This window comes from Muscardinus avellanarius (genome assembly GCF_963383645.1).
Source record: "Muscardinus avellanarius genome assembly, chromosome: 18".
In the NCBI taxonomy this organism is placed as follows: domain Eukaryota; kingdom Metazoa; phylum Chordata; class Mammalia; order Rodentia; family Gliridae; genus Muscardinus; species Muscardinus avellanarius.
The window spans coordinates 37,701,980-37,729,817 of NC_137804.1; the positions used below are offsets into that span (position 1 = coordinate 37,701,980).

Genomic DNA, 27,838 nt, shown 5'->3' on the forward strand with positions numbered 1-27,838 from the left:
GCTGGGTGTGGTGGCGCATGCTTGTAATCCCTGCGCTTGGGAGGCTGAGACAGGAGGATGGCACAGGTTCGAAGCCAGCCTCAGCTACTTAGTGAGGCTCTCAGTAACTTAGCGAGACCCTGTTTCCAAATAAAATAGGTCTGGGAGTATAGCCCGGAGGTAGAAAGCCTCTGGGTTCCACCCTCAGTACCACCAAAAAAAAAAAAAAGAATCCCATGTTCAATTGCCACCATCACCAAAAAAAGAGAAAAAAGATCAACTATCTACAGAAAGAACCTGACCAGCTGGGTGTGGTAGTGCATGTTTGTAATCCTAATACTTGACAGGTTCAAACAGGATCACAGCATCGGGTGTGGTGGCACAGGCTTGTAATCCCAGCATTTGGGAGGCCGAGGAAGGAGGATCATGTAGGTTTGTCTTAGCTACTTAGTGAGGCTCTCAGCAACCTAGTGAGACCCTGTTTCCAAATAAAGTATAAAATAGGTCTGGGACTGTAGCTCAGAGAGGCAGAAGGTCCCTGGGTTCCATCCTCAGTACCAAACACACACACACACACACACACACACAAAAAAAAAAAAAAAAAACCAAAAACAGGATCACAGGTTTGAGACCAGCCTTAGCAACACTTGACTGTTTCCAAATAAAAAATAAAATAGGAGCTGGGTATGATGGCACATGCTTGTAATCCAAGCATTCGGGAGGCTGAGACAGGAGGATCCCAGTTTGTAGACAGCCTCAGCTACTTAGGCCCTTTGCAACTCAAGTGAGACCCTGTTTCAAAATAAAGAGTAAAAAATAGGGCTGGGGGCATAGCTCAGAGGTAGAATGCCCCTGGGTTCCATCCCCAGTAGCACAAAAAATAAAATATAGGCCTGGGGATATAGTTTGGAGACAGAATGCCCCGGGTTCACCTTCTAGTACCACAAATAGTAAGAGCAGCCTCCCACCAGTTGAGAGGACGTCTCAGCCCCAGGTCTTCCCCTCTAGCAGGACAGGACGTCTTTTCTGTTCACTTACAAGTGACCAGCTCACTGCAGGTAGTGTCCCCAGATGAGCTGGCAGAGGCTGGCCGGGAAAGGGTGAGGACCTCTGATTTACTGCTTATACCTATGGATTCCTTGCCCCACTTCTCTATTGGGCTACACGCCAAACTGGAGGACCCCACAGGATCCCTAAAGAAAGGCAGCAGACAAGGGCCACTGCCTGCTTTATTAGAGCAGCGGCTGAGGGCCCCGTGGCCCACCCTCTTAGGTAGGTAGACAGCCCACAGAAGGCCAACTGAAGGAACCCTGGATCCTGGTTCTGGGATGGTTGGAGGGAAGGAGGCTGGCCTCACAGAGGCTTCATAAATACAAGGGGGGACTGGTGAGAGGCACAGGGACTATGAAGGCAGCAGCAACCCACAAAGGGCAGGCTGTCCCAGGGCGGCCGGTTACGCAGCCTCCTGGGTCTGTGGGAGTCCCGGCTCCGTGTCCAGGCGGCACAGGGGGCTGTCATACACCATCTGCAGGTTCACCTTGTGGCCTACCAGCTCTCGGATGTTGTTGATGCCGTATTTGATCATTGTCGGGCTGTGGGTGTGTGGGGGGTCAGGTTTAATGCCAGGTCAGGCCATGTGATCTCCCCCCCTTAGAACCTCTCTGAAGGCACCCACCCACCTCCCAGAGGAACAGTCAAAGTCCTCCCTGGGTCCATAAGGCCCTGGCACATCGGTCCTGTAACCTCTCCAGCCTCATCTTTTCCCTCTCTACCCTTTGCTCCCTTCCTTCCAGCCACCCTGGCCTCCTCATGGTTCTCCAAAGATACCAGGTGCAGTCCAGCCTCAGGGCCTTTGCACAGGCTGTGCCCTCCACCCGGAATGCCCTTCTTTAGACATTTTCCTGGCATATCTACCTCCAGGCTCCTGCACAGGGCCTTCCCTGACCCTCTAGTCTCCTCAGCTCTGCCTTTGACGTCTAGCGCTTCCTGCCCTCCAACACTCCTGATGTCATCTATTGAGTCTACATATTTATCCTGCTAACTCTCCTTCCCACTCCACATGGACCCAACTTCACAGAGGCGGGAACGTGCGCTGTTGTGCTCAGGACGCAGGGCCAGGCATGCGCTGGTGGGCCCATAAAGCTTTGCCAGATGAATGAACGTGTGAATGGCGCCGCCTGGACTGGGCAGCCAGAAACCCCAAGTTTCCACCTGAGAACTCACCGCTCCAGGGACAGGCCCCAGGCGATGACTGACACATTCTCAGGAAGCCCCATGGGCAAGAGCATCTCGGGGCGAAAGATCCCAGAGTTTCCAACTTCTACCCATTTCTTCAGGCCTGTGATGGAGGGATGGGGAGACAGGGCAGCATGTGTGGGTGGTGCTGGGATGGCAGAAGCTGGGCGGTGAGGCGCACCCAGGCCTCCCTCTGCATCCCAGGCCCAGGTGCCCCCAGACCTTGGTGGTAGCTGAACACCTCCATGCTGGGCTCGGTGTAAGGGTTGTAAGCCGGCTTGAAACGCAGCTGCGTGATACCTGCAGGGCAGGACAGGTCAGGCTAGTGACTGCGGGGCTCTCCCCACAGCCACCCACCACCACATGGCCCGCCCGCTCACCCAGCTTGGTGAAGAACTCCCGCAGGATGCCCATGAGATGGCCCAGGGTGAGGCCGTGGTCAGCCACAACGCCCTCTATCTGGTGGAACTCGGCCAGGTGCGTGGCGTCCAAGGTCTCGTTCCGAAACACGCGGTCAATGGAGAAGTACTTGACTGGAGTGAAGGGCTTCTGGGGGTGACACCCAGACCCGGCCCGGGTTTGGGTCAGAGGGGCTGCAGGCCAGTAGCACCGCCCACCCACCCCGGCCCTGCTCTGTCCCACCTTCTGGGCAAGGCGGTACAAGGCCCGGGCGCTGGCCGATGTGGTGTGCGTACGCAGCAGGTTTTTCCGGGCCTCCTCCAGCTTCCAGGTGTACTTGTACCTGCAGGGGGATGGAGGTGAAGTCTGTGCTGGGATCCCTCAAGGCCCCACTGCTCTCCCCGCCCCAGCCCTGAAGTCCCGGTCCAGCCTCACCCCTGCGAGCCGTAGCCACCCTGAGAGTGAGTCCGCCTGACCCGCTGCACATAGTCCATCGGGAGCTGCAGGGCCTCAGCGGGGTCTGGGGGACACAGCATCATCTGGTCAGACAAAGAGCCTCTCTCAGGCAGCCACGTCCTGAAGGACAGATGGCGTGCGTACCTCCTGCGTCTGCCTTCACAGCAGCCAGAGGTGCCTGGCATACATCCTCCTGCCCAGAACCCTTCATGGCTCCCACCTTCCTTGGAGAAAAAGCCTGAGTCCCACCTGCAGCTCTGTCCCATTACTTCCCTGCCCTCCTCTCCAACCACTTCATCACTCCCTTCAGTCACAGGGCCGCTACCAGGCCCTAGCCCCTTCCCTGCCTAGAGCTTCCGGTCCAGATAAGGCTGCCTGCATCCACACTCTGTGTGTGTGTGTGTGTGTGTGTGTGTGTGTGTGTGTGTGTGTGTGTGTAAACTGGGGTATTTTACCTCTAAGCTACCCCACCTCTTTCTTTCTTTTTTATTTTTTGCAGAATTTAGGATTGAACCAAGGGGCATTCTATCTCCAAGGTACATCCCCAGCCCTATTTTATTCTTTCTTTCTTTTTTTTTTTTTCTTTTATGGTACTGGGGATATAACCCAGGGGCTTTCTACCTCTGTGCTACACTCCCCAACATATTTTATGTTTTATTTGGAAACAGGGTCTCACTAAGTTGCTGAGAGCCTCACTAAGTAGCTGAGTCTGGCTTTGAATCTCTGCGATCCTCCTGTCTCAGCCTCCCAAGTACTGGGATTACAAGCGTGCGCCACCACGCCCAGTTTATTCTTTATTTTGAAACAGGGTCTCACTAAGTTGCAGAGGGCCTAAGTAGCTGAGGCTGGTCATGAACCTGCGATCCTACTGTCTCAGCCTCCCAAGCACTGGGATCACTGGCAGGATGGATCTTATTTTATAAAATGGGACGCACGACTCCTGAACAGCCCACCTAGGCCTGGTGCCTCTGCCATTGCCTCAGCTGAGCCTCAGCCAGCTCACCTCGAAGGAAGAAGGTGTCATGCTGGTCTCGTGCCGGATGCTGCTGGGGCTGGAAGAGGGCATCGAAGTTCCAGAAGGAGCTCTCAATGAAGTTGTCGGTTGGCATCTCAGTGAACCTGACGGGAGACACTGCCTGACTGCCCTGCCTGTGCTTGAAGGTTGCACCAAGCTGCACCCCCAGACCCATGCTCACCCCATCTCCAGGAAGATCTGTCGAAACTGGGAGCGGACCTTGAGCAGGGGGTGCAAGTGGCCGCTGTCCGGGAGCACACCACGAGCAGCAAAGTTGTAGGGCTTGAAGGGCCGGTCCCGCCAGGAGCCACTGTGGGAGGAATCAGGGTGCATGGGCCCAGTGAGGGCAGCCCGACCCCCCTCCCCACAGCCGCCACTGGCCCCTGGGGCCCCACTACCTGGAGATCATCTCTGGGCTCAGCTCTGCCTCCTGCTTAGAGATACTGGTGCTGAAGGAGCTGCCCTTGCTCACCCAGTAGGTCTTCAGGGTCCTGCGCCAGGGAAGGGATGCATCTGTCACCACAAGAGGCTTCCTGGGTTTTCCAGTTGACTCCAGTGCCATCCAACATGTCACTCTGCCCTACTCTGCTTTTTTTTTTTTTTTTGGTTCTTTACTGGGGATTGAACCCACTTAGCCACATCCTTAGTCCTACTATTTATTGACTGTGGTGTTACAGACTGAACCGAGAGGCATTCTGCACTTTCCTAACCCTATTTATTTTATTTTTTGGTGATACTGAGAATTGAAGCCAGGGTCATTCTACCTCCGGGCTATACCTCTACACCCCCAGCCCTATTTTATTCTTTATTTTGAAACAGGGTCTAAGTTGGCAATCTTCTTGTCTCAGTCTCCCAAGTACTGGGATTACAAGTGTGCACTACCACACCTGGCTTTCTTTTTAATTTTTAATTTTATTTTTGGTGGGACAGGGGGTGGAACCCAAGGGCTTTTCTACCTCTGGAGTCTATTCCCAGACTTTTTTTATACTTTATCTGGAAAAAGGGTCTAAGTTGCTGAGAGCCTCACTAAGTAGCTGAGGCTGGCTTTGAACCTGTGTGATACTCCTGTTTCAGCCTCCTAAGTGCTGGGATTACGAACATGCGCCACCATGTCTGGCTTTTATTTTTCTTTTTAATTTTTTTGCGGGTATGGGGATGGAACCCAGGGGCATTTGACCTCCAAGCTATACCCCCTGCCCTATTTTTTATTCTTTATTTTGAAACAGGGTCTAAGTTACGGAGTGCCTCACTAAGTAGCTTAAGCTATCCGCGAACCATAATCCTCCTGTGTCAACCTCCCGAATGCTGGGATTACAAGCATGCGCTACCACGCCCGGCTCGGCTTTTATTTTAAATTTTGAAACACTCTCACTTGGTTATTAACGCTGGCCTCGAACATGTGATCCTCCTGTCTGACCATCCCAAGGACTAGGATAATAGGTATGTACCATCATGTCCAGCACTATTTTTTGTCTGTATGGTACTAGGGATAGAACCTAGGTGCTTTCTACCTCTGAACTACACCCCAAGCCCTAATTTATTCTTTTATTTTGAAATAGGATCTAAGTTGCTGAGTAAAGCCTCAAACCTGTAATACTCCTGTTTCAGCCTCCCAAGCATGTACCACCATGCCCAGATTGAACACTATTTTTATTTATTTATTTATTTATTTTAAGTACTGCAGATTGAACCCAGGGGCAGTTTACCTCTGAGCTACACCCCTGCCCTCTTTACCTCCAGGCTACACTTCCAGACCTATTTTATATTTTATTTAGAAATAGGGTCTCACTAGGTTGCTGAGAACCTCACTAAGTAGCTGGGGCTGGCTTTGAACCTGTGCAATCCTCCTGTCTCAGCCTCCCCAGTACTGGGATTATAAGCGTGCGCCACCATGCCCAGCTACCCCTGCCCTCTTTATTTATTGAAACAGGGTCTTAAGCTGGGTGTGGTGGCGCATGCTTCTAATCCCAGCATTTTGGAGGCTGAGACAGGAGGATCGCGTTTGTGGACAGTCTCAGCTACTTAATGAGGTCCTTTGCAAGTCAGTGAGACCCTATTTCAAAATAAAGAATAAGAAGCTGGGTGTGGTGGTGCACACTTGTAATCCCAGCATTCGGGAGGCTGAGACTGGAGGATCACGGTTCGTGGACAGCCTCAGCTACTTAGTGAGGCGCCTGCAACTTAGTGAGGCCCTGTTTTAAAATAAAGAATAAAAAATAGGGCAGGGGGTGTAGCTCGGAGGTCGAATGCCCCTGGGTTCCATCCCCAGACCCAGAAAAAGAAAAAAAAAAAGAAAAGAAATAGGAGCCAGGCATGGTGGCACGCACGCTTGTAATACCAGCATTTGGGAGGAAGAGGCAGGAGGATTACGGTTCACAGACAGCCTCAGCTACTTAATGAGGCTCTTTGCAACTCAGTGAGACCCTATTTGAAAAAAGAATAAAAATAGGGCTAGGGGCTGGACATGGTGGCGCATGCCTGTAATCCCCGCACTTGGGAGGCGGAGACAGGAGGATCACGCAGGTTCGAAGCCAGCCGCGCTGACTTAAGAGACCCTGTTACCAAAAATAAATAAATAAATAAATAAATAAATAAATAAATAAATAAATAGGTCTGGGAGTGTAGCCTGGAAGTAGAAGGGTTTCCAGGAACCCCAGAACCACCAAAAAAAAAAAAAAAAAAAAAAAAAAAATAGTGCTAGGGGTATAGCTCAGATGTAGAATGTCCCTGGGGTTCCACCTCTAGTACCGCCCAAAAAGGGGGGGGGCGCTGGGGGGTGTAGCTCGGAGGTAGAATGCCCCTGGGTTCCATCCTCCGTACAACACACACACACACACACACACACACACACACACACACACACACACAGAGTTTTGCTAAGCTGCTGAGGGCTGGCTTCAAATTCATGATCCTTCTGCCTCAGCCTTCCAAGTTGCTATGATTCTAGGTACGTGCTGCTGCACTGTTTGTCTGTTTTTTGTTTTGTTTTGTTTTTTGGTACTGGGGATTGAAGCCAGGAGCATTCTACCTCCAAGCTTTACCCCTAGCCCTTTTTATGTCTTATTTGGAAACTGGGTCTCGCTACATTGCTGAAAGCCTTCCTAAATTTGTGAGGCTGGCATTGAACTTGCAATCCTCCTGTCTCAGCCTCCCAGGTACTGGGACTATAGGAGTGGGCCACGGCCTTATGAGGGTTTTATCTTTCCAGCGAGACATGAGCAGGGAGTTGATGCCATTCCTTGTCTGGAAGATCAGGGGGAAAGCAGTGCTCAGCAGAGGGTGCAGCCTGTGCCAAGGCCCTGGGTCACGGAGCCCAGGACAGCTGAGCAGGGCTGGGAGGAGGCTGACAGCACGCCGGCTGTTGTGGGTTCTTTACCCCCCACCACAGGGTCACAAAGGCAACAGGGCCCCTGGCTCAGCAGGGCTGCCACTCACGCCTCCGTCAGCAGCTTCCTTTTTCTGAGCTCACTCCTTTCCTTCTCGCCCAGCTTCTCAGCCTGTCCTCCCTGGACCAGCTGGAGTCGCCGCTGCACCTCATCCTCCACCTCGTTCACCTGCCAAGACAAGCAACATGAGGGCCGGGACATCACCTGCCTGTCCGCCCGCCCGCGGGGACTCACCACTCGGAACACCCGGGGCCCGTCGGCCGTGCTCTTGTCCACGCGGATCCATTTGTTGGACATGGCTTTGCTGAAGCCCACTTTGCCACTGGGCAGTCGCTACAGGAAGAGGCTACAGTGAGCACAGCACAAGGGTGACCTTCACCCATCACCTTCCAGGGCTCTGCCCCCCAGGCTCCTACCATGAGCTCGCTCTGGGCCAGGCCCTCAGAGGGGACACTGTGAAACACACGGGCCTCATGGCTGCCCTCCCGGGCAATGTCCTCACCCTCAGCAGTAAGCTCCCAGCGCTTAGTGGAGCGAAGCTCAGCCTCAATGACCTGTAGGAAAACAGGAGAAGGTGGGGTGGGGTTCAGAGCCCAGTCTCTTCAGTACAGCGCTGGGCCAGCTGCTTCACAGCACAGCTGCAGAATCGTCTGGCCAAGCCACCTTAAAGGAAGGATCTCCTCCTGCCAGGACTCTTCCTCTCAAGTAACACTGGCATAAAATGACAGACTGTCCCTCCCAGGGCAAGGTAAAGAACTAAGACCGTCACTGGGAAGAGGACAAATGCCATTTCCATTTGCAATCCTATCTCAGAATCCCAAATATTGAGATTATTTTCTATTTATTTATTTATTTTTTGGTGGTACTGGGGGTGGAACCCAGAGGCTTTCTAACTCCGGGCTATACTCCCAGACCTATTTTATATTTTATTTGGAAACAGGGTCTCACTAAGTAGCTGAGGCTGGCTTCAAACCTGTGTGATCCTCCTGTCTCAGCCTCCCAAGCGTGCGCCACCACGCCCGGCTTAAAAGTATTGGGATTATAAACATGTGCCACCATGCCTGGCCTGGGATTTAACTGAGAGGCATTCTACCTCCAACTTACCCCCAAGCTCTTTTTTTGTTTTTAATTATTATTATTACTTTTTTTGTGGTATTGAGGACTAAACCCAGGGGCATTCTACCTCCAAGTTACACCCCTCAGCCCTATTTTTTAGACTTTTTTATTGTTGAAATACGGTCTCATTGAATTGCGAATGGCCTCCCTAAGTAGCTGAGGCTGCCCATGAACCACGATCCTCCAGTCTCAGCCTCCCGAATGCTGGGATTACAAGCGTGCGCCACCACGCCTGGCTTATTTTTTTTCTCTGTCCCTTGTGTTTACATTTTTTTATTTCTCTGCTGATGGTGTTTTCTGGCTATGAAAAGCGCTGATTTTGTGGCAACAGAGATCGAGTTTTAGCAGGACTCGTAAACGCTGCTTTTCTTAGTCGCCATCTTCCTGGAAGTCTCCTTATTTTTTAGTTTGAAACAGAGTCTCTTTAGGTTGCTGAGAGTCTCACTACATGTTGATGAGGCTATACTCAAACCTGCGACCCTCCGTTTTCAGCCTCCCAAGTAATAGGATTATAGGCATGTACCAACATGCCCAGCTGACCGTTTCATTTTTCTTTTCTTGTTTTTTATAGAGACAGGATCTCAACATATTGCCCAGACTGGCCTTGATATCTGGGGCTCAAAGATCCTCCTAAGCCTCCCCAGGGCATTCAACATCTGAGTTACACCCCAACCCTATTTACTTACTGTTGTGGTACTGGGAATGGAACCCAAGAGTGTATTACCTCTGAGCTACACCCCCAGCCCTATTTTATTTATTTTGAAAAAGGATCTCACTAAGGTTTGGAAGACCTCTCTAAATTGCTAAGGCTTAGCCAGGCGTGGTGGTGAACACTTGTAATTCCAGTACTTGGGAGGCTGAGACAGGAGGCTCACAGGTTCAAAACCAGTCTCAGTAATGTAGCGAGGCTCTCAGAAACCAAGTGAGATCCTGTTTCCAAATAAATGAAATCGGGCTGGGGGGTAGCTTGGAGGTAGAATGCCTCTACATTCAATCCCCAGTACCAAAAATGAATGAATGGATGAATAAATAAATTGCTGAGACTGGCCACAAACCTTTGATCCTCCCATCTCAGCCTTCCAAGTACTAGGATTACAGGCATGCACCGTCACGCCTGGTTCTTTTATTTAATTTTTTTGTGGGACTGAGGATTGCACCCAGGGGCATACTACCTCTGAGCTACACCCCAGCCCTATATTTTAGTTTTATTTTGAAATAGTCTCACTAGGTTGATAAGTCTCACTTCTTGCTGAGTCCATCCTTGAAGCCACATCCTTCTGTCGTGCCTCCTAAGTACTGATATTACGGGCACAAGCCACCACATCTGGCTGTTTGTTTTTTTTTTTTTTTTTGGGGGGGTGTCTGGGGATGGAACCCAGGGGCATTCGACCTCTGAGCTACACCCCCTGCCCTATTTTTTATTCTTTATTTTGAAACAGGCTCTCACTGAGTTGCAGAGGGACTAAGTAGCTGAGGTTGTCCACGAACCGCGATCCTCCGGTCTCAGCCTCCCAAATGCTGGGATTACAAGCATGCGCCACCATGCCCGGCTTGGCTGTTATTTTTTATTTTGAAACAGGTTCTAAGTTACTGCCTGCTGGCTTCAAAACTGTGATTCTCCTGTCTAAGCCTCCTAAGTACTGGAATTACCTACATCTCACATTTGGGTTCCCCAGACCCTTTCAGTAACACTGATCAAGGTACTTAGATATCTGAGGATCAGTTGTCATAGCTTTAAAACTGGGATCAAGGCAACAGCATCACCCTAGGATTAGAGCCAGAATCAGAGAGTAAATCTGAAAGCAAGATGGACAAATAATTTGTGCTTGACAAACAGCGCAGTTCCAGACCTCATGGATCTAAGCCTCCTTCGTGGTTCAGAAGCCCTCACCATCCATCAGCCTCCTCTTGCTCAAATCAAAAGGCTAAACTTAATCCATGCTCCCTCCTCCTTACCCGAGTCTTGGGCCATTCCCCGCCCTTAGGGTTTACAGTTGCCTGCCCAGACCCAGCACCAGGCCGGCCTCTGTCCTCACTTCCAGTCCCAACCCTGTCAATCCTAATCCTCCTCAAAGGTGATATAGAAGCCGGGTGTGGTGGCGCATGCTTGTAATCCCCGCGCTTGGGAGGCTGAGACAGGAGCATTGCACAGGTTCAAAGCCAGCCTCAGCTACTTAGTGAGGCTCTCAGCAACTTAGTGAGACCCTGTTTCCAAATAAAGTATAAAATAGGTCTGGGAATATAGCCCGGAGGTAGAAAGCCTCTGGGTTCCACCTCCAGTACCACCAAAAAAAAAAAAAAAAAAGTGATATAGACTACACACGTCTGACTCGCTCCAACTCCTACGGCTCCCTGACATCCCTATGAGGTGTCTCCTAATAAGCCAACGAGGTGAAGGCTTGCAATTCTGGTCCTACTCTCTCTTGACACCTCGTTATGCTGGGCCACGCCCAGCCATGAAGCCCTAAATATGCGATATCTTTCCTTCAGAGAGCACAGACTCGGATCGTCTATCATCTGCACCCGGGCCAGGCCGCTCTGGGTCAACTTTCAACGCCAGGTCCCCTGTGCTTCACCCGGGCACCTCATCAGCCCGTGCCCCCTCCCGTGCGAATTAGGTCTCGGTGCACGTTTATCCCTGGAGGCCCATTCGCGTGCCCGTGTTCGCTCGTTGCACACTCCCCGCCTGCGCATCCCGGGGGGGCCTTCCTTTTTCAGTTAACCGCTGGGGAGACCGGAGGGGTCCGGCCTGGAGGTAGGGACTCCAGACTAAGGGGCTGCAGGTCCACGAGCCCGCCTGACCTCGCCGAGCGCCTGCAGGCTCTTCACCGCGCCCACCACCGCCTGGTGCTCCACGCCCAGCTGGGTCGCCAACTCCGCACTGTCCAAGCCACCATCGGCTCCCTCCAGCCGCCGCAGCAGCAGCTCCACCACCGTGCCGTCCGCCATGCCCGCTCCCGGCGCGCTCGGCGTGTCCGGGACCCACGACCCGGAACCGGAAGCGGCGCCCAGGCCCGCGCCGCCATCTTGAGTGTGGACAATCGGGGCGTAGGCCCTGGGCGCCGCCATCTTAGAGTGTGGCAACTGCCGGGCGTGGGCGCACACTGGTAATCCAGGCGTTGGGGAGGAGGAGGCCGGAGGATCGCGGTTCGAGGACAGCCTCCGCTTCTTAGGGAGGCTCTTTGCAACTTAGTGAGACCCTGTTTCAAAATAAAGAATAAAAATAAAGGGCTGGGGGTGTAGCTCAAAGGTAGAATGTCCCTGGGTTCCATTCCTAGTACAAAAAAAAAAAAAGGTGTTTAGGACTCGGACTCAGTCTCCAACCAACTCTACCGCTGCTTGGCCAGTGGCCCTTGGTTGTACAGCCAGGTAAACTGATGACCTCAAGATTAGAATCAATTTTTGGTTTTGGTGGCACTAAGGATTGAACCCTGGGGCATTCTTTTTTTTTGGGGGGGGGACTGGGGATGGAACTCAGGGGAATTCTACCTCCAAGAGACACCCCCAGCCTTATTTTTTTATTTCCAATTCTTTCTTTAGAAACAAGGTCTCACTCCTGGAGGATCGCGGTTCGCGGACAGCCTCAGCTACTTAGTGAGGCCCTCCGCAACTCAGTGAGACCCGGTTTCAAAATAAAGAATAAAAAGTAGGGCAGGGGGTGTAGCTCGGAGGTTGAATGCCCCTGGGCTTCATTCCCAAACCCGCAAAAAAAAAAAAAAAAAAAAAAAAAGGAAACAGGGTCTCACTGAATTGCAAAGAACACCGCCAAGTAGCTGAGGCTGGCAAAGAACTGCCCGCGATCCTCGGGTCTCAGCCTCCAAAATGCTGGGATAAAAAGCGTGAGTCACCACGCCTGGCTGAACCCCGGGGCATTCTACCTCCAAAGTACACATCGACCCTATTTTATTTTATTTATTATTTTATTTTTTTTGTGTGTGTGGTGCACAGGATGGAACCCAGAGGCTTTCTACCTTTGGGCTACACTCTCAGAGATCTATTTTACATTTTATTTGGAAACAGTGTCTCACTAAATTGCTGAGAGCCTCACTAAGTAACTGAGGCTGGCTTTGAACCTACACAATACTCCTGTCTCAGCCTCCCAAGTACTGGGATTAAAACATGTGCCACCACGCCCAGCTCTTATTTTTATTTTGAAACAAGGTCTTGCTAGATTGATGAGAGTCTCATTACTGCTGAGGCTGACCTCAAACTGATGATCCTCCTGTCTCAGCCTCCCAAATACTGGGATTATGGGCCTGTACTGCCACAGCAGGCAGAAACAGTTTTGAGTTTCATGCGGCCACACCACTAGTAGGGTATTTGACCTGGGATGATTTTTTTTTTTAAACTGGGGATGGAACCCAGGGGCTTTCTACCTCCTCAAGCTATACTCCTAGACCTATTTTATACTTTATTTGGAAATAGGGTCTCACTAAGTTGCTGACAGCTTAAGTAGCTGAGGCTGGCTTCAAACCTGTGCAATCTTCCTGTCTTAGCCTCCTAAGTGCTGGCATTACAAGCATGAGCCACCACATGATTGTAATCCCAGCATTTGGGAGGCTGAGACAGAAGGATCTGGGATTGCAGACAGCCTCAGCTACTTAGTGAGGCCCTTTGCAACTCAGTGAGACCCAGTTTCAAAATAGAGAATAAGTCGGACGTGGTGGCGCACGCTTGTAATCCCCATGCTTGGATGGCTCAAACAGGAGGATCTCACAGGTTTGAAGCCAGCCTCAGCTACTTAGTGAGGCTCTCAGGAACTTAGTGAGACCCTGTTTCCAAATAAAATATAAAACAGGTCTAGCCTGGAGATAGAAAGCCTCTGGGTTTCACTCCCAGGACCACCAAAGAGAAAAAAAAAGAAAAGAAAAGAAAAGAATAAAGACAGGCGTGGTGGCACACTCTTGTAATCCCAGTTTTCAAGAGGCTGAGACAGCAGGATCGCGGTTCATGGACAGCCTCAGCTACTTAGTGAGGCACTGTGCAATTTAATGAGACCCTGTTTCAAAAAAAAAAGAATACAAAATAGGGTAGGGGGTGTAGCTCAGAGGTCTAATGCCCCTGAATTCCATCCCCAGACCCATAAAAATATAAAAATAAAATAAAATAAAATAGTGCTGGGGTGTACCTCAGAGGTAGATGTCCATGTATTCCGTCCCCAGTACCACAAAAAAAAAAAAAAAAAAAGGGCTGCAGATGTTGATCAGTTGCCAAACACTTGCCTCACATGTTCAAGGCTTTGGTTTCAATCCCCAGTACCACAAAATAATAATAATGTAAGACCCATATGTAACTTAAAATTCTTCTTGTAGCAACTTTTTTTTTTTTTTTTTTTTTTTTTGGTGGTACTGGGGGTGGAACCCAGGGGCTTTTCTACCTCCGGGCTATACTCCCAGACCTATTTTATAGTTTATTTGGAAACAGGATCTCACTAAGTTGCTGAGAGCCTCACTAAGTAGCTGAGGCTGGCTTCGAACTTGTGCGATCCTCCTGTCTCAGCCTCCCAAGTGCGGAGATGACAAGCGTGCGCCACCACACCCGGGTCTTTGTAGCAACTTCTAAAAAAGTAGACAGGAGTCAGGCATACAGGCCCATGTTTGTAATCACAGCATTCGGGAGGCTGAGAAAGGAGGATCACACGGGTTCAAAGCCAGCCTCAGCTACTCAGTGAGGCTTCCAGCAACTTAGACCCTGTTTCCAAATAAAATATTTCAAAAAAGGTCTGGGAGTATAGCCTGGAGGTAGAAAGCCTCTGGGTTCCACCGTCAGTACCACCAAAAAAAAAAAAAAAAAAAAAAAATTGGGCTGAGGATGTAGCCCAACAGTAGAATGGTCCTGGGTTCAATTCCTTGTAACACACACACATACAAAAAAAAAAAAAAAAGACATAGGCAGAATTAGTTTTGAGTGTGTGTACGTGTATGCGCACATGTGTGCTGCTGAGAATTAAACTCAGTGGCATTCTACTTCTTAACTACACATCTGATCCTATATATATATATATATATATATTTTTTTTTTTTTTTTTTTTTTTTTTTTGCAGTGCTGAGGATGGAACGTAGGGTCTTCTACCTCCAGGCTATAATCCCAGACCTATTTTACATTTTAATTGGAAACAGGGTCTCACTAAGTTGCTGAGAGCCTCATTAAGTAACTGAGGCTGGCTTTGAACCTGTGCGATCCTCCTGCCTCAGCCTCCCAAGCGCAGGGATTACAAGCATGCACCACCACGCCCAGCTCTATTTTCTATTTTAAAACAGGGTCTGAGTTGCAGAGGGCCTCACTAAGATGCTGAGACTGGCAGTGAACCTGTGATCCTCCTGTCTCAGCCTCCCAAGTACTTGGATTACAAGCATGTGCCTCCATGCCTGGCTTATTCATTTATTTTGTATTTGTTCTTCAGTACTAGGGATTGAATCCAGGGGCATTCTACCTCTGAGCTACACCCCTAGACTGATTTTATTTTTTATTTGGAAACAGGATCTCACTAGGTTGATTAGTCGCACTACTTGCTGAGGTTGTCCATGAACCTGTAATCCTGTCTCAGCCAACCAAGTACTTGGGTTAAAAATGTGCGCCACCACACCCAGCTCCTTTTTTTTTGTGTGTGTGTGTGTGGTACTGGAGATTGAACCCGGGGACATTTTGCCTCCAACCCTATTTTTTTTAATTTTTTTTTTTTTTTTTTGCAGTACTGAGAATGGAACACAGGAGCATTATACCTCCAAGCTACAACCCAGCCCTATTTTCTATTTTTGATTTTGAAACAGGGTCTCACTAAATTGCAACGGCCTCACTAAGTAGCTGAAGCTGTTTGAGAACCCTGATCCTCCTGTCTTGGCCTCCCAAATGCTAGGAGTACAAACCTGCCCTACCACGCCCAGCTCCCATTTTTTATTCTTAATTTTAAACAAGAGCTCACTAAGTTGTAGAGGGACTCACTAAGTAGTTGAGGCTGGATGTGAATCTGCAATCCTCCTGTCTCAGTCTCCCAAGTACTGGGATTACAAGTGTTTTGAGGTACTGGGGATGGAACCCAGGGGCATTCTACCTCTGAGCGACACCCCAAGCCCTATTTTTTTTTTTTTCTTCTTCAGTACTGAGGATGGAACCCAGGGGCTTTTCTACCTCTGAGCTACCATGCTCATTTACCTTTTGGTGTGTGTGTGTGTGTGTGTGTGTGTGTGTGTGTGTGTGGTATTAAGGTTGAAACCCAGGGGCTTTTCTACCTCCGGGCTATACTCCCAGACCTATTTTTTATTGATGGTACTGGGGTACCTCCTCATGTCTCAGCTTCCCAAATGCTGGGATTATAAGCGTGCACCACCAAGCCCGGCTTGCATCCAGTGTTTTTAAAACCTGCCCTGTGTCAGGTACTCTAGGTAGGGGATTCAGGGAGGGAGCACAGACCTTTGGTCTCTGGAGCACAGGATGGAGGAAAGGTTGGGTCTCTGGTAGGCCTGGACTAGCCCCAGGGAGTCCAGCTTGGGCAGTGCAAAGTACTGGGCACTGCCTGGCAAGGAGGCAAAGACCCAACTTCCGACTAGTGACTCCTCCCGTTTCTATCATTTACAGGTTAGCACCCCCTTCACCCTTTTGCCAGGATCCGCCTTTCCCCGGTCCACTTCAGCGTTTCTAGGTTCAGAACTCATTTGCTCAGAATTTGGAAAACCCCGAGTTCTCCTTCCTCTTTTTCAGGGCAAGGGGGCAGGGAGATAAGTGTCAGTCATGTGCGTCTGGCTTCAGTAGACTCCAAATCCAGGGGTCCTGAGTATCTACCTAGGGCCCTATCTCCAGGACCATCTGTGTCTTTTCTTTCCTGCTCAAACTGACCCCCCTGCCCTCTGCTTACAGCCGTTTAATTGCAAAAGCCCTGCCGTTTGTGGGAGACCACAAGGTGACCCTTTCATTTACCAGCTTAGCATACAGTTAAAAAAAAAAAAAAGAAGAAAAAGAAAAGAAAAAAGGAAAAATAAAATATATTTAAAGAGAATGCAGTTAGGGGAGTGGCCCTACCTCCGCCCTAAGAGCCACAGCCTACAGAGTCTCAGCTCTGGGCCTTCTGTTCTTCCTCCCCTGTCCCCGACAGTCCTAAGTGCTTTAAAAGCATCTGCTGGGTAGCGTTCGGTCGAGCTTGCACGTCCAGATTTCTCAGCAGCTCCAGTGATTTCAGAAAGGCAAGTGACTTGCCCCAGGGCACACAGCAGGAGTCGGAAGGCTGCCTGGGCAGAAGGGGCAGGAGGAGGAGGAAGCTGGCACTGCCCCCACTGGCCTGCAGGGCTGTAGCTCCGGGGTGCATCCAACCCCCAGGGCCTCAAAGCCCTAGAGCTCTGGTGTCCTCTGCCCCATCCAGGGCGGAGTGCACGGTCGCATCCGGGTGGGTGGGATCCTCCAAATGCAGAGCAGAAAGGGGCTAAGAAGTCCTGGCTCACCCCTCCTCGCAGAGAGGAGAAAAGGGGGCGAAACTAGGGATAGGGTCCGGGTCTCGCGAGGTGACACGGACGCTAACGCTCGCGCGCGGGTTCTTTAAACGCCCAGATGGGGAGCTCCGCGCGCGGGCGAGGGCGGGGCTGGGCTCAGGCCTGGTCATATGACCTGACCCGGGATGCTGGCGGCCCCCACCCCGACAGTGGGCGTCCCCCACAACGCGTGGTCCACCCTCATTGGCTGGTGGTGCGACCAATAGAAATCAGCCATCTGGGATCCCAGCGTTCCGAGGCACAGCTTAACTTGCTGTGCCGACCAGGGTCCAATGGACAGAGACGGTTGTGGCTCTAGACCAATGATAACGTGCTGGAGGCTGGCCCAAAGGCCGGGTCAGGGTAGTTTGAGAGGCGGGAGGATATAAAATCGGCAGCCGGCGACGGCGTCTGTCCGTACTGCAGAGCCGCTGCTGGAGGATCGTTTTAAAGGGCCCGCGAGCCGCCGCCCCCTCGGCCCGCCATGCTGCTGTCCGTGCCGCTGCTGCTCGGCCTCCTCGGCCTGGCCGCCGCCGCCCCCTCCGTGTACTTCCAGGAGCAGTTTCTGGACGGAGGTAACGCCTGGTCCTGCCTCGACCACGGCCGGTACCCCCCCACCCAGCCCAGATGTACCTTGTCGCTTATAATTAGCGATCAGAGGGCCAACACGGGGATCCCTGGGGACCAGAGCCGCGGGCGATTCCTCTTCTGCGTCCCTGTGGGGCGTGGAGGACGCAGCGGTCTCCCGCGGTGGGAATTAGGGTTCATCCGAGGATCCCTTCGGCCGCCTTGAGTTGTCAGACTAGAGCTGGGATGGGGAGGGTCGGGGTATCTTCCCTGCATCCAGCTGCTTGTGGCTCTTGGCAGATACTGGATGTGTATGTTTTTTGGGGGGTATCAACATAGCCGCGCTGATTTTCTCTGCCTCCGTAGACGCGTGGACCTACCGCTGGGTCGAATCCAAACACAAGCCTGATTACGGCAAATTCGTCCTCAGTTCCGGCAAGTTCTACGGTCATGAGGAGAAGGATAAAGGTAAGAGTCCGGGAGTGTGGGTATTTGGATCCAGGAGGAATTCCTGGTGGAAGTCAGCACACAGAGCCTGGGCCCGGGCAGGTGGAGGAAGGCAATGGGGAGTTGACCCGGGTCCTCTGGAGTCGGAGCCCACCCATGACCACACGCGCATTTCATCTTAGGGCTACAGACGAGCCAGGACGCCCGCTTTTACGCCCTGTCGTCCAGATTTGAGCGTTTCAGCAACAAAGACCAGACGCTGGTGGTGCAGTTCACTGTGAAGCACGAGCAGAACATTGACTGCGGGGGTGGCTACGTGAAGCTGTTTCCTGATAACTTGGACCAAACAGACATGCACGGAGACTCTGAGTACAACATCATGTTCGGTGAGGGTGCTGCCCCGGTGCTGACCTCTCTCCAGTTAGTCGGAGAGTGGAGAGTGACTGGGACCCTTGATCTTGATCTCTTCTAACCCCGAAGACTGAGAGGGTAGACAGCACCGAAGTAATCAATTGAGGCTTTTTTCCTCTGGAGGGTAGATAGGATAGATCACAGTAACAATTTATTGTTGTGACTGCAGATCTAGGATGTTAATTTGCATGCTCATACCTATATAGGTCCTGATTTCAAAGATGAGGATGCTGGGGTTTTTTTGTTTTTTTGGGGGGTGGGTAGTCCTTTAAGGACAGAATCAGGATCTGACCCTCATTTTTCAGCCTTGACAGACTTGAGGTTAAGAACTGGGTCTTCTTCCATTCTGCCCCATGGTGGGCAGCCTGTGATTCTTAACTGAATGTGTTTCTCACTTAGGCCCGGACATTTGTGGCCCTGGCACCAAGAAGGTTCATGTCATCTTCAACTATAAGGGCAAGAACGTGCTGATCAACAAGGACATCCGTTGCAAGGTGTGCCTGGGGGTGTGCCCTGGGGTGGTGCTGAGCAGCTGTCCTCAGGGAGGCCTAGAGGCAGGCTGGTAGGCGTGGCTACTCACCTCCCTCCCTCTTCAGGATGATGAATTCACACACCTGTACACGCTGATTGTACGGCCGGATAACACCTACGAGGTGAAGATTGACAATAGCCTGGTGGAGTCTGGCTCTTTGGAGGAAGATTGGGATTTCCTGCCCCCCAAGAAGATAAAGGATCCTGATGCTTCCAAGCCAGAAGACTGGGATGAGCGTGCCAAGATCGATGACCCCACAGACTCCAAGCCTGAGGTTGATGCTTGGGGCGGGTGCTCTCCACTGGAGGGTATGGCGGACAGCTGGCCCGATTTTTACTCTCTGGTGTCCCCCAGGACTGGGACAAGCCTGAGCACATCCCTGACCCTGACGCGAAGAAGCCTGAAGACTGGGATGAAGAGATGGATGGAGAGTGGGAGCCACCAGTGATTCAGAACCCGGAGTACAAGGTGAGTCTGGGGGCTGGGGCTCATCTCAGTGGTTAGTGATGGGATAACATGGGTGAGGCCTTGGGTCCCATCCTCAGTGCTACAAAGAAACAAAAAGGTGAGCTTGGGCTCTGAGCAGGGCTCCTGGTCACAGTGGGGCTTGTGCCCACCCCTGCTCACCTTCTGGTTCTCTTCTGCAGGGCGAGTGGAAGCCACGGCAGATTGACAACCCAGATTACAAAGGCATATGGATCCATCCGGAAATCGACAACCCCGAGTACTCCCCTGATCCCAATATCTATGCTTTTGAAAGTTTTGCTGTGCTGGGGCTAGATCTCTGGCAGGTGAGACACAGAAAGTTCCCTAAAAGATTTCAAGGGGATAGGGTCACCCAGGAGACCTGAAGAAAAGGGACAGTGTAGATTTTTCTGGAGAATTTCTGGTCTGCCTCTAGGGGATCCTCACAGCACTCCCTCTAAAGGTTTACTTATTAATACTTAATACTTAAGTATTAATGGAAATAAACTCATTTAACTACAGAGGGCAGGGATAGAAAGATCGAGGACTGGGGTGTAGCTCAGTGGGAGAGTGCTTGTCTAGCATTCCCAAAGTGTGCTAAACTCTGGATTTGATCTGTAGCATGCAAAGAAAACATCAAGCAGCCTAGCACAGGCTACACACACGTAATCCCAGTACTTGGGAGGCTGAAATAGGATCACAGGTTTCAGGTCAGCCTGGGCAACTTATCAAGACCATGTTTAAAAAAAAAAAACAAAGCACACAGAATGGGGCCGGGGTATAGCTTGGAGATGGTACGCCCCTGGTTCAATCCCAGTACCACAGAGGGTGTGCTAGGAGTGGTTTTGCACATCCCTAATCCCAGTACTTGGAGGCTGATATGGAGGATCACAGGTTTGAGGTCAGCCTCAGCTCCTCTGCAACCGAGTGAGACCTTGTTTCAAAGAAAAAAGAAAAATAGGGCTAGAACTGTAGCTCAGAAAGTCCCTGGGTTCAATCACTAGTACCACAAAAAAGAAAGGAAGGGAGAAAACCTCAAGGCACTGGGGATGTGTCTCAGCGGTGGAGCTCTTGCCTATGTGTGCTAGCATGCTTCCCACACTCAGATGAAAAAGGATGTTGCCTGAGACTGAGTTTTGTTGCTGACATATTTCCTACACCCAGGACAGTTCCTGGCACGTAGGAGGTTCCCGAAGAATATCTGAACAAAGGAGTGAGTCCTGTCTTAGAAGTGAGGAAACCGAGGCTGCAGGAGAGTGAGGTTAGCGGTCCAAGGTCACAGGAGACGGCAAGGCTGGAGTCTGAGCCCAGGCAGTGACTCCCAGGGACACTCTTCTGAGTTACACCCCTAGCCCTGGTGTGTGTGTGTGTGTGTGTGTGTGTGTGTGTGTGTGTGTGTGTGTGCGCGCGCGCTTACACTTTGGGGATGAAACCCAGAGGCTTTCTACCTCTGGTCTATACTCCCAGTCCTATTTTTTTTATATATTTTATTTGGAGGAACAGGTTCTCACTAAATTTCTAAGAGCCTCAACTAAGTAGCTGAGGCTTCTAATTTACATAATCCTCCTGTCTCAGCCTCCCAAGTACTGGGATTACAAGTGTGGCTTATTTTTTATTTTTTGTTTTGAAACAGGGCCTCATTAAGTTGCTGAGGCTGGTCTCAAACCTGCAATCCTCCTGTCTTAGCCTCCCAAGTACTAGGATTACAGGTGTGTTTTTTTGTTTTGTTTTGTTTTTTTCCTGAACTGCAAGAGCAGCAGTATAAATACCTTCCCTCCCTTCCCCGTGTGTGTGTGTGTGTGTGTGTGTGTGTGTGTGTGTGTGTGTGTGTGTGTGTGTGAGAGAGAGAGAGAGAGAGAGAGAGAGTGAGTGAGTGTGTGTGTGTGTGATTTTTATTGGGAATTGAACCCAGGGGCATTCTACCTGTGAGCTCTATCCCCAGCCCTATTTTATTTTTAAGCAGGATCTTAGATTCTCACAAACTTAATGAGGCTGGCATAAACCTGCAGTCTTCCTGTCTCAGCCTCCCAAGTACTAGAATTACAGGCGAGTATCATTACACCTGAGTATTCACAACAGACTTAGAGACTGCAGCAGCATGTGGTTGTCAGGAATGTTGGCAGCATCCTGCTCAGAGCCAGGGCTTCCAGTATCGCCTCTGAGCACCTCTCTTCTCGTCCACTCCCAGGTCAAGTCTGGCACCATCTTTGACAACTTCCTCATAACCAACGATGAGTCCTATGCAGAGGAGTTTGGCAATCAGACGTGGGGTGTCACAAAGGTGGGCCGGGGTCCCTGTTCTGATCAGGGGGGCAGGCAGGGCTGGTGGGCCAGCCGCTGAGGGGTGCGGTCCATCCATGCAGGAAGCAGAAAAGAAGATGAAAGAGAAACAGGACGAGGAGCAGAGGCTTCAGGAGGAGGAGGAGGAGAAGAAACGCAAGGAGGAGGAGGAGGCAGAGGACAAAGATGATGATGAGGAGGACAAAGACGAGGAAGAGGATGAGGAGGACAAAGAGGAGGAGGAGGAGGAAGATGCCGCTGGCCAGGCCAAGGACGAGCTGTAAGGCCAAGCTGCCTACCGCCAGGGCTGGACTGAGGCCTGGGCCCTCCCGCCACAGCCGGCCACGCCAAATAATGTCTCTATGAGACTCGAGAACTTTCATTTTTTCCAGGCGGGTTCAGATTTGGGGTGCGTTTTTGTTTAGTTCCCCCGCCCCCCTCCTTTTTTTTAAACTGGTGTTTTCGTCTCTGAATCTCCTTCACCCCTGCTTCTCATTTTCTTGATCGCCATCTTTTCCTTCTTCTGTCCCCTTGTCTCCCTGATCCCTTACCTACCACTACCCTCCAACTCTGGGAGGCGGGGAAGGTGCAGGGAAGAAGCCCTGGTTTGAGATTCCATCTGCTCTCCTTCCTGGAGCCCAGAGGGGGGCAGGAAAAAGGGGTAGGTCCAGCTCCCCAGCACTGAGGAAGAATGGGGCTCTTCTCTGTCCCCCCTTTTTCCCCTGCCCCCAGGACTGGGCCACTTTTGGGTGTGGCAGCGGGTTCCAGCTTGGCTCACACTGAGAATGTAAGAACTACAAACAAAATTTCTATTAAATTAAGTTTTGTGTCTCCCCCCTGTGTCTCCTTCTGGGGAAGAGGGACATCAGGAAACCAAAGGTGGCCTCTTGTGGGGGCAGGCAGCTGAGTGTGCCACAAGATGGGGCCGGTGCTTGTGTGCCCTAACACCCCCAAGCTAGTGAGAAGGATCTGCAGCCACTCCTGTCCATAGTCCACATACAAACCCCCATCAATGCGCCAAACTAATGAGTTCTGGTTCTCGTAGCCCTAGACCAAGTCTCAGGAGCTACTAAGAGGTGTAAAGCAGTGATTTACTCCAGCTCTCATAACTGCACATCTGGCGGAGCCATAGGTATCTTAAGGAGCAAGGCTACACAGGGCAATGGTTGGGTGTGGTGGCCCAAGTCTGTAATTCCAGTATACGGGAGGCTGAGAAAGGAGGATCACAACAGGTTTAAGGACAGCCTCAGCCATTTAGCAAAAACCCCGTTTCAAAATAAAATAGGCTGGGTGGCACATGCTTGTAATCCCAACATTCAGGAGGCTGAGACAGGAGGATCCCTGTTCACAGACACCCTCAGCTACTTAGGCCTCTGGCTGGGGGTGGAGCTCAGAGGTAGAATGTCCCTGAGTTCCATCCCCAGTACCGCAAAAATTAAACAATTTTTTGTTTAAAAAAAAAAAAAACAAAAAACGATTGGGGGTGTAGCTTGGAGGTAGAACCCTCGATTCTCAGTACCGGAAAAAAATATGTCATCCAGGGAGGGCAATAGTTTTTTATGTAACTAAGGAGCTAAATTCTGAGATAATGTAATTTGCCTAAGAATTTCTAGTCTTCAGGGATGAGTTGTGGATTGAAGGACTCAGCCCCAAGGGAGGGAGGGAGCTAAGTTGACAAGGCAGAGGCCCTGGGCCACCCTCTCTTGGGGTCTGCAAGGCTGCCACTCAGAGAACCAATGTCCCCTACTGGAGAAGTATGTAAGGCTCAGCGGAGGAGTTGCGTTATAGGTGATCGGGTGACGGGCACCGGGCTTGGGTGCGTACTTGGAAATATTGAGGAGCGCAGGTGTGGAGGCGGCTGTGGTACTCACAGCACCTCCACCTACTAAGTCAGGTCAAGATCAGCCCCCCTTCCAGCCAGCGCCTTAAAGGCCTCTTCACGTCCATGACCTGAACTTGCTGGGAGCCTCCGGAATGGGTGCATCCTAGTCTTTTTTGTAAAGGGAAGACTATTGAAGCTGGGCATGGTGGTCCACCCTGTAGTTCCAGTACTTGAGTGGCCTCAGCAAACAGTGAGATTCTAATCAACCTACTGAAACTTTCCCAGTTGTTTGTAGTACTAGGAATGGAGCCCAAGGGCATTTACCTGTAGGCTACATCCCCCAGTCCCTTTTTTTTTTTTTTTTTGGTGGTACAGGGATAGAACCTAGGGGCATTCTATTTCGTGTGTGTGTGTGTGTGTGTGTGTGTGTGTGTGTGTGTGTATAGTACTGGGGGTGAAACCCAGGGGCTTTTCTACCTCCAGGCTATATTCCCAGACCTATTTTATACTTTATTTGGAAACAGGGTCTCACTAAGTTGCTGAGAGCCTCACTAAGTAGCTGAGGCTGGCTTCGAACCTGTGCGATCCTCCTGTCTCAGCCTTCCAAACCCTGGGATTATAAGCATGCGCCACTATGCCCAGTTTAGGGGCATTCTATTTCTGAACTCCACTCTCAGCCCCATTTTTTTTGTTGTGTGGTACTGGGGATGAACCAGGAGCATTCTACCTCTGAGCTACACCCCCAGCCCTATTTTGAAACAAAGTCTCACTGAGTTGCAAAGGGCCTAAGTAACTGAGGCTGTCCGGGATCTGCTATCCTCCTGTCTCAGCCTCCCAAATGCTGGGATTACAAGTGTGCATCACCACGCCCAGCACCCCAGCCCGATTATCATTATTATTTTTGTTGTGGTACTGGAGATGGAACCCAGGGGCATTCTACCTCTGACCTACACCTCCAGCCCTATTTTATATTCTTTATTTTGAAACGGTCTCGCTGAGTTGTAGAGGGCCTAAGTACTGAGGCTGTCCTCAACCCTTTGAACCTCTTGTCTCACCCTCCCAAATGCTGGGATTACAAGGATGCGCCACCATGCTCGGCTTATTCTTTATTTTGAAACAGGGTCTAAGTTGTGGAGGGTCTCACAAGTTGCTGAGGCTGGCCTCAAACCTGCAATCCTGTCTCAGTGTACCAAGTACTGGGTTTACAAGCTTATGCCACCATGCCCAGGTTTTTTTTTTTTTTTTTTTTTTTTTTTGGTGCTGAGGATTGAACCCAGGAGCATACACCCCCAGCAGGATTTGTGTGGTCCTGGGGATCAAACCCAGTGGCATCATACATCCGAGCTACACCCCCCAGCCCTATTTTTTATTACTTATTTTGAAATGGGGTCTCACTGAGTTGCAGAGGGCCTCACTAAGTAACTAAGGCTGTCTGTGAACAACGATCCTCTGGTCTCATCCTCCCAAAAGTACTGGGATTACAAGCAAGCACCACCACATCTGGCTTGAGACCTTTTTAAAACAAAAATAAAATAGGGCTAGGGGGTGTAGCTCTGAGGTAGAATGTATGCCTCTGAATTCAATCTCTAGAACCCCAACCCCTCACTGTATCTAGGGAGGCCTTGAAAGTATAACCTCATCAAATATTTCTGGGTTTGCCAGGCGTGGTGGTGTGCTTGTAATCCTAGTACTTGGGAGGCTGAGACAGGACGATCACAATTCGCAGTCAGCCTCAGCTACTACTTAGTGAAGCCCTTTACAACTCAGTGAGACCCTGTTTCAAAATAAAGAATACAGAGCTGGGGGTAGTGGTGCACAGTTCACACTTTTAATCCAAGTATTCGGGAGGCTGAGACCAGAGGATTGCAGTTCATGGACAGCCTCAGCTACTTAGTGAGGTCTCTTCAATTTAATGAGACCCTGTTTCAAAATAAAGAATAAAAAATAGGGCAGGAGTTGTAGCTCAGAGGCTGAATGCCCCTGCATTCCATCCCCAGAACTCCCCCCCCCCAAAAAAAAATAGGGCAGGGGGAGCCAGGCCCAACTTATGGGAGGCTGAGACAGGAGGATCGTGCAGGATCGCGTAGGTTCGAAGCCAGCCTCAGCTATTTAGGCTCTCTACATCTTGGTGAGACCCTGTTTCCAAATAAAATATAAAATATAAATCAGGGGGTGTACCCCGGGGGTAGAAAAGTCCCTGGGTTCCATCCCCAGTACTACACACACAAAAAAAGAGATATGGCAGGGGGTGTAGCTTGGAGGTCAAATGCCCCAGGGTTTCATCCCCAGACCCGCAAAAAAAAAAAAGAACACACACTGTAGCCGGCATGGTGGCGCATGCTTGTAATCCCAGTATTGGGGAGCTTGAGACAGGAGGATTGCAGGTTTGTTGCCAGCCTCAGCTACATAGTGAGGCCCTCTGCAACTTGGTGAGACCGATCTACCTACCTACATACCTACCTTCCTTCCTCCCTCCCTTTCTCTCTTTCTTTCTTTCTTTCTTTCTTTTTCTTTCTTTCTTTCTTCTTTTTATCTTTTTGGTACTGGGGATGGAACCCAGAGGCATTCTACCTCTGAGCTACACCCCATCCCTATTTTTTTTTCTTTTTTTGCGGATCTGGGGATGGAACATGGGGATTCAACCTTCGAGCTATACCCCCTGCACTATTTTTTATTCTTTATTATTGTTTTTGGGTCTGGGGATGGAAACCAGAGGCATTTGACCTCTGAGCTACACCCCCTGCCCCATTTTTTTTATTTTTTATTTTTTTGGTGGTACTGGGGGTGGAACCCAGAGGCTTTCTACCTCCAGGCTATACCCCCCAGACCTTTTTTATGTTTTATTTGGAAACAGGGTCTCACTAAGTTGCTGAAAGCCTCACTAAGTAGCCGAGGCTGGCTTCGAACCTGTGCGATCCTCCTGTCTCAGCCTCCCAAGCGCAGGGATTACAAGCGTGCGCCACCACGCCCGGCCTTATTCTTTATTCTGAAACAGGATCTCACTGAGTTGTGGAGGGTCTCACTAAGTAGCTGAGGCTGTCCGCGAACCGCGATCCTCAGGTCTCAGCCTCCCAAATGCTGGGATTACAAGTGTGCGCCATCATGTCCAGTTTCCTAGCCCTATTTTTAACTCTTTATTTTGAAACAAGGTCTCACTGAGTTGTAAAAGGCCTCACTAATTACCTGAGGCTGGCGGAGAACCGCGATCCTACTGTCTCAACCTCCCCAATGCTGGGATTACAAGCGTGCAATAAAAAATAGGAGCCGGGAGTCGGGCGTGGTGGGGCATGCTTGTAATTCCAGCATTCGGGAGGCTGGGTCTGGAGGATCACGGTTCGCAGACAGCCTCAGCTACTTAGGCCTTCTGCAACTCAGTGAGACCCGGTTTCAAAATCAAGAATAAAAAATAGGTCAGGGGTGTAGCTCGGAGGTCGAATGCCCCTGGGTTCCATCCCCAGACCAGAAAAAAAAAAAAAAAAAAAAAAAAAATGGAGCCAGGGAGGCCGGGTGTGGTGGCGCACGCTTGTAATCCCTGCGCTTGGGAGGCTGAGACAGGAGAATCGCACAGGTTCGAAGCCAGCCTCAGCTGCTTAGTGAGGCTCTCAGCAACTTAGTGAGACCCTGTTTCCCCCCCAAAAAAAAAAAAAAAAATATATATATATATATATATAGAGAGAGAGAGAGAGAGAGAGTGTGTGTGTGTATGTGTGTGTGTGTGTGTGTGTGTGTGTGTGTGTCTGGGAGTATAGCCCGGAGGTAGAAAGCCTCTGGGTTCCACCCCCAGTACCACCAAAAAAAAAAAAAAAAAAAAAAGAGCCGGGGATAGGGCTAGGGGTGTAGATCAGAGGTAGAATGCCCCTGGGTTCACTCCTCAGTACCAAAAATAAATAGATAGGGCTGGGGGTGTAGTTCAGATTTATATTGCTCTGGGGTTCAAGCATCACACACACACACCCCAAAGAAACTCATTTGGGCGTGAAAACGGCCACACCGGGGCCATTTTGGGTCCCCATGACGTCACCGCTAAGGAACTAGACGTCTTCCTCGGGAAGCCACCTGGCCGAGCGCCACAGCCAAGGCCGCCTCCTTCCCCGCAAAGCTGGGTGAACCTGCGCACGCTGGGGCCCGGCGAGCGCTCGTGCGCATGCCCATTGGGGCCGCGGTGCGCGCGCACCTCTCGCGCCTGGTTGTCAGCGCGCGCGCCGCCTGCCCCGGAAATACTTGGCTCTTGGCGCGGCTGGGCGCTAAGATGGCGGCGGCGTGAGTTGC

At 50.7% G+C, this 27,838-nt stretch overlaps 2 protein-coding genes across 2 annotated transcripts; one reads left to right on the plus strand and one right to left on the minus strand.

Moving 5' to 3' along the window:
- Window positions 1-1,432: 1,432 nt before the first annotated feature.
- On the minus strand, window positions 1,433-11,550 carry FARSA (phenylalanyl-tRNA synthetase subunit alpha; the record flags this gene model as incomplete). Its single annotated transcript, XM_080715079.1, has 13 exons — window positions 11,389-11,550; window positions 7,887-8,024; window positions 7,705-7,803; window positions 7,520-7,638; window positions 4,483-4,575; window positions 4,266-4,394; window positions 4,073-4,188; window positions 3,049-3,133; window positions 2,857-2,956; window positions 2,595-2,763; window positions 2,437-2,514; window positions 2,203-2,317; window positions 1,433-1,571 (listed from the first exon to the last, which is right to left on the minus strand). The coding sequence occupies exons 1-13, from the start codon at window positions 11,533-11,535 to the stop codon at window positions 1,433-1,435; spliced, it is 1,527 nt and encodes a 508-aa protein (XP_080571205.1). The 5' UTR covers window positions 11,536-11,550.
- Window positions 11,551-17,529: 5,979 nt separating this feature from the next.
- Window positions 17,530-22,031, plus strand: CALR (calreticulin; the record flags this gene model as incomplete). Its single annotated transcript, XM_080715072.1, has 9 exons — window positions 17,530-17,620; window positions 17,979-18,080; window positions 18,242-18,445; window positions 18,870-18,964; window positions 19,067-19,276; window positions 19,357-19,470; window positions 19,650-19,793; window positions 21,656-21,748; window positions 21,831-22,031. The coding sequence occupies 9 exons, from the start codon at window positions 17,530-17,532 to the stop codon at window positions 22,029-22,031; spliced, it is 1,254 nt and encodes a 417-aa protein (XP_080571198.1).
- Window positions 22,032-27,838: the final 5,807 nt, after the last annotated feature.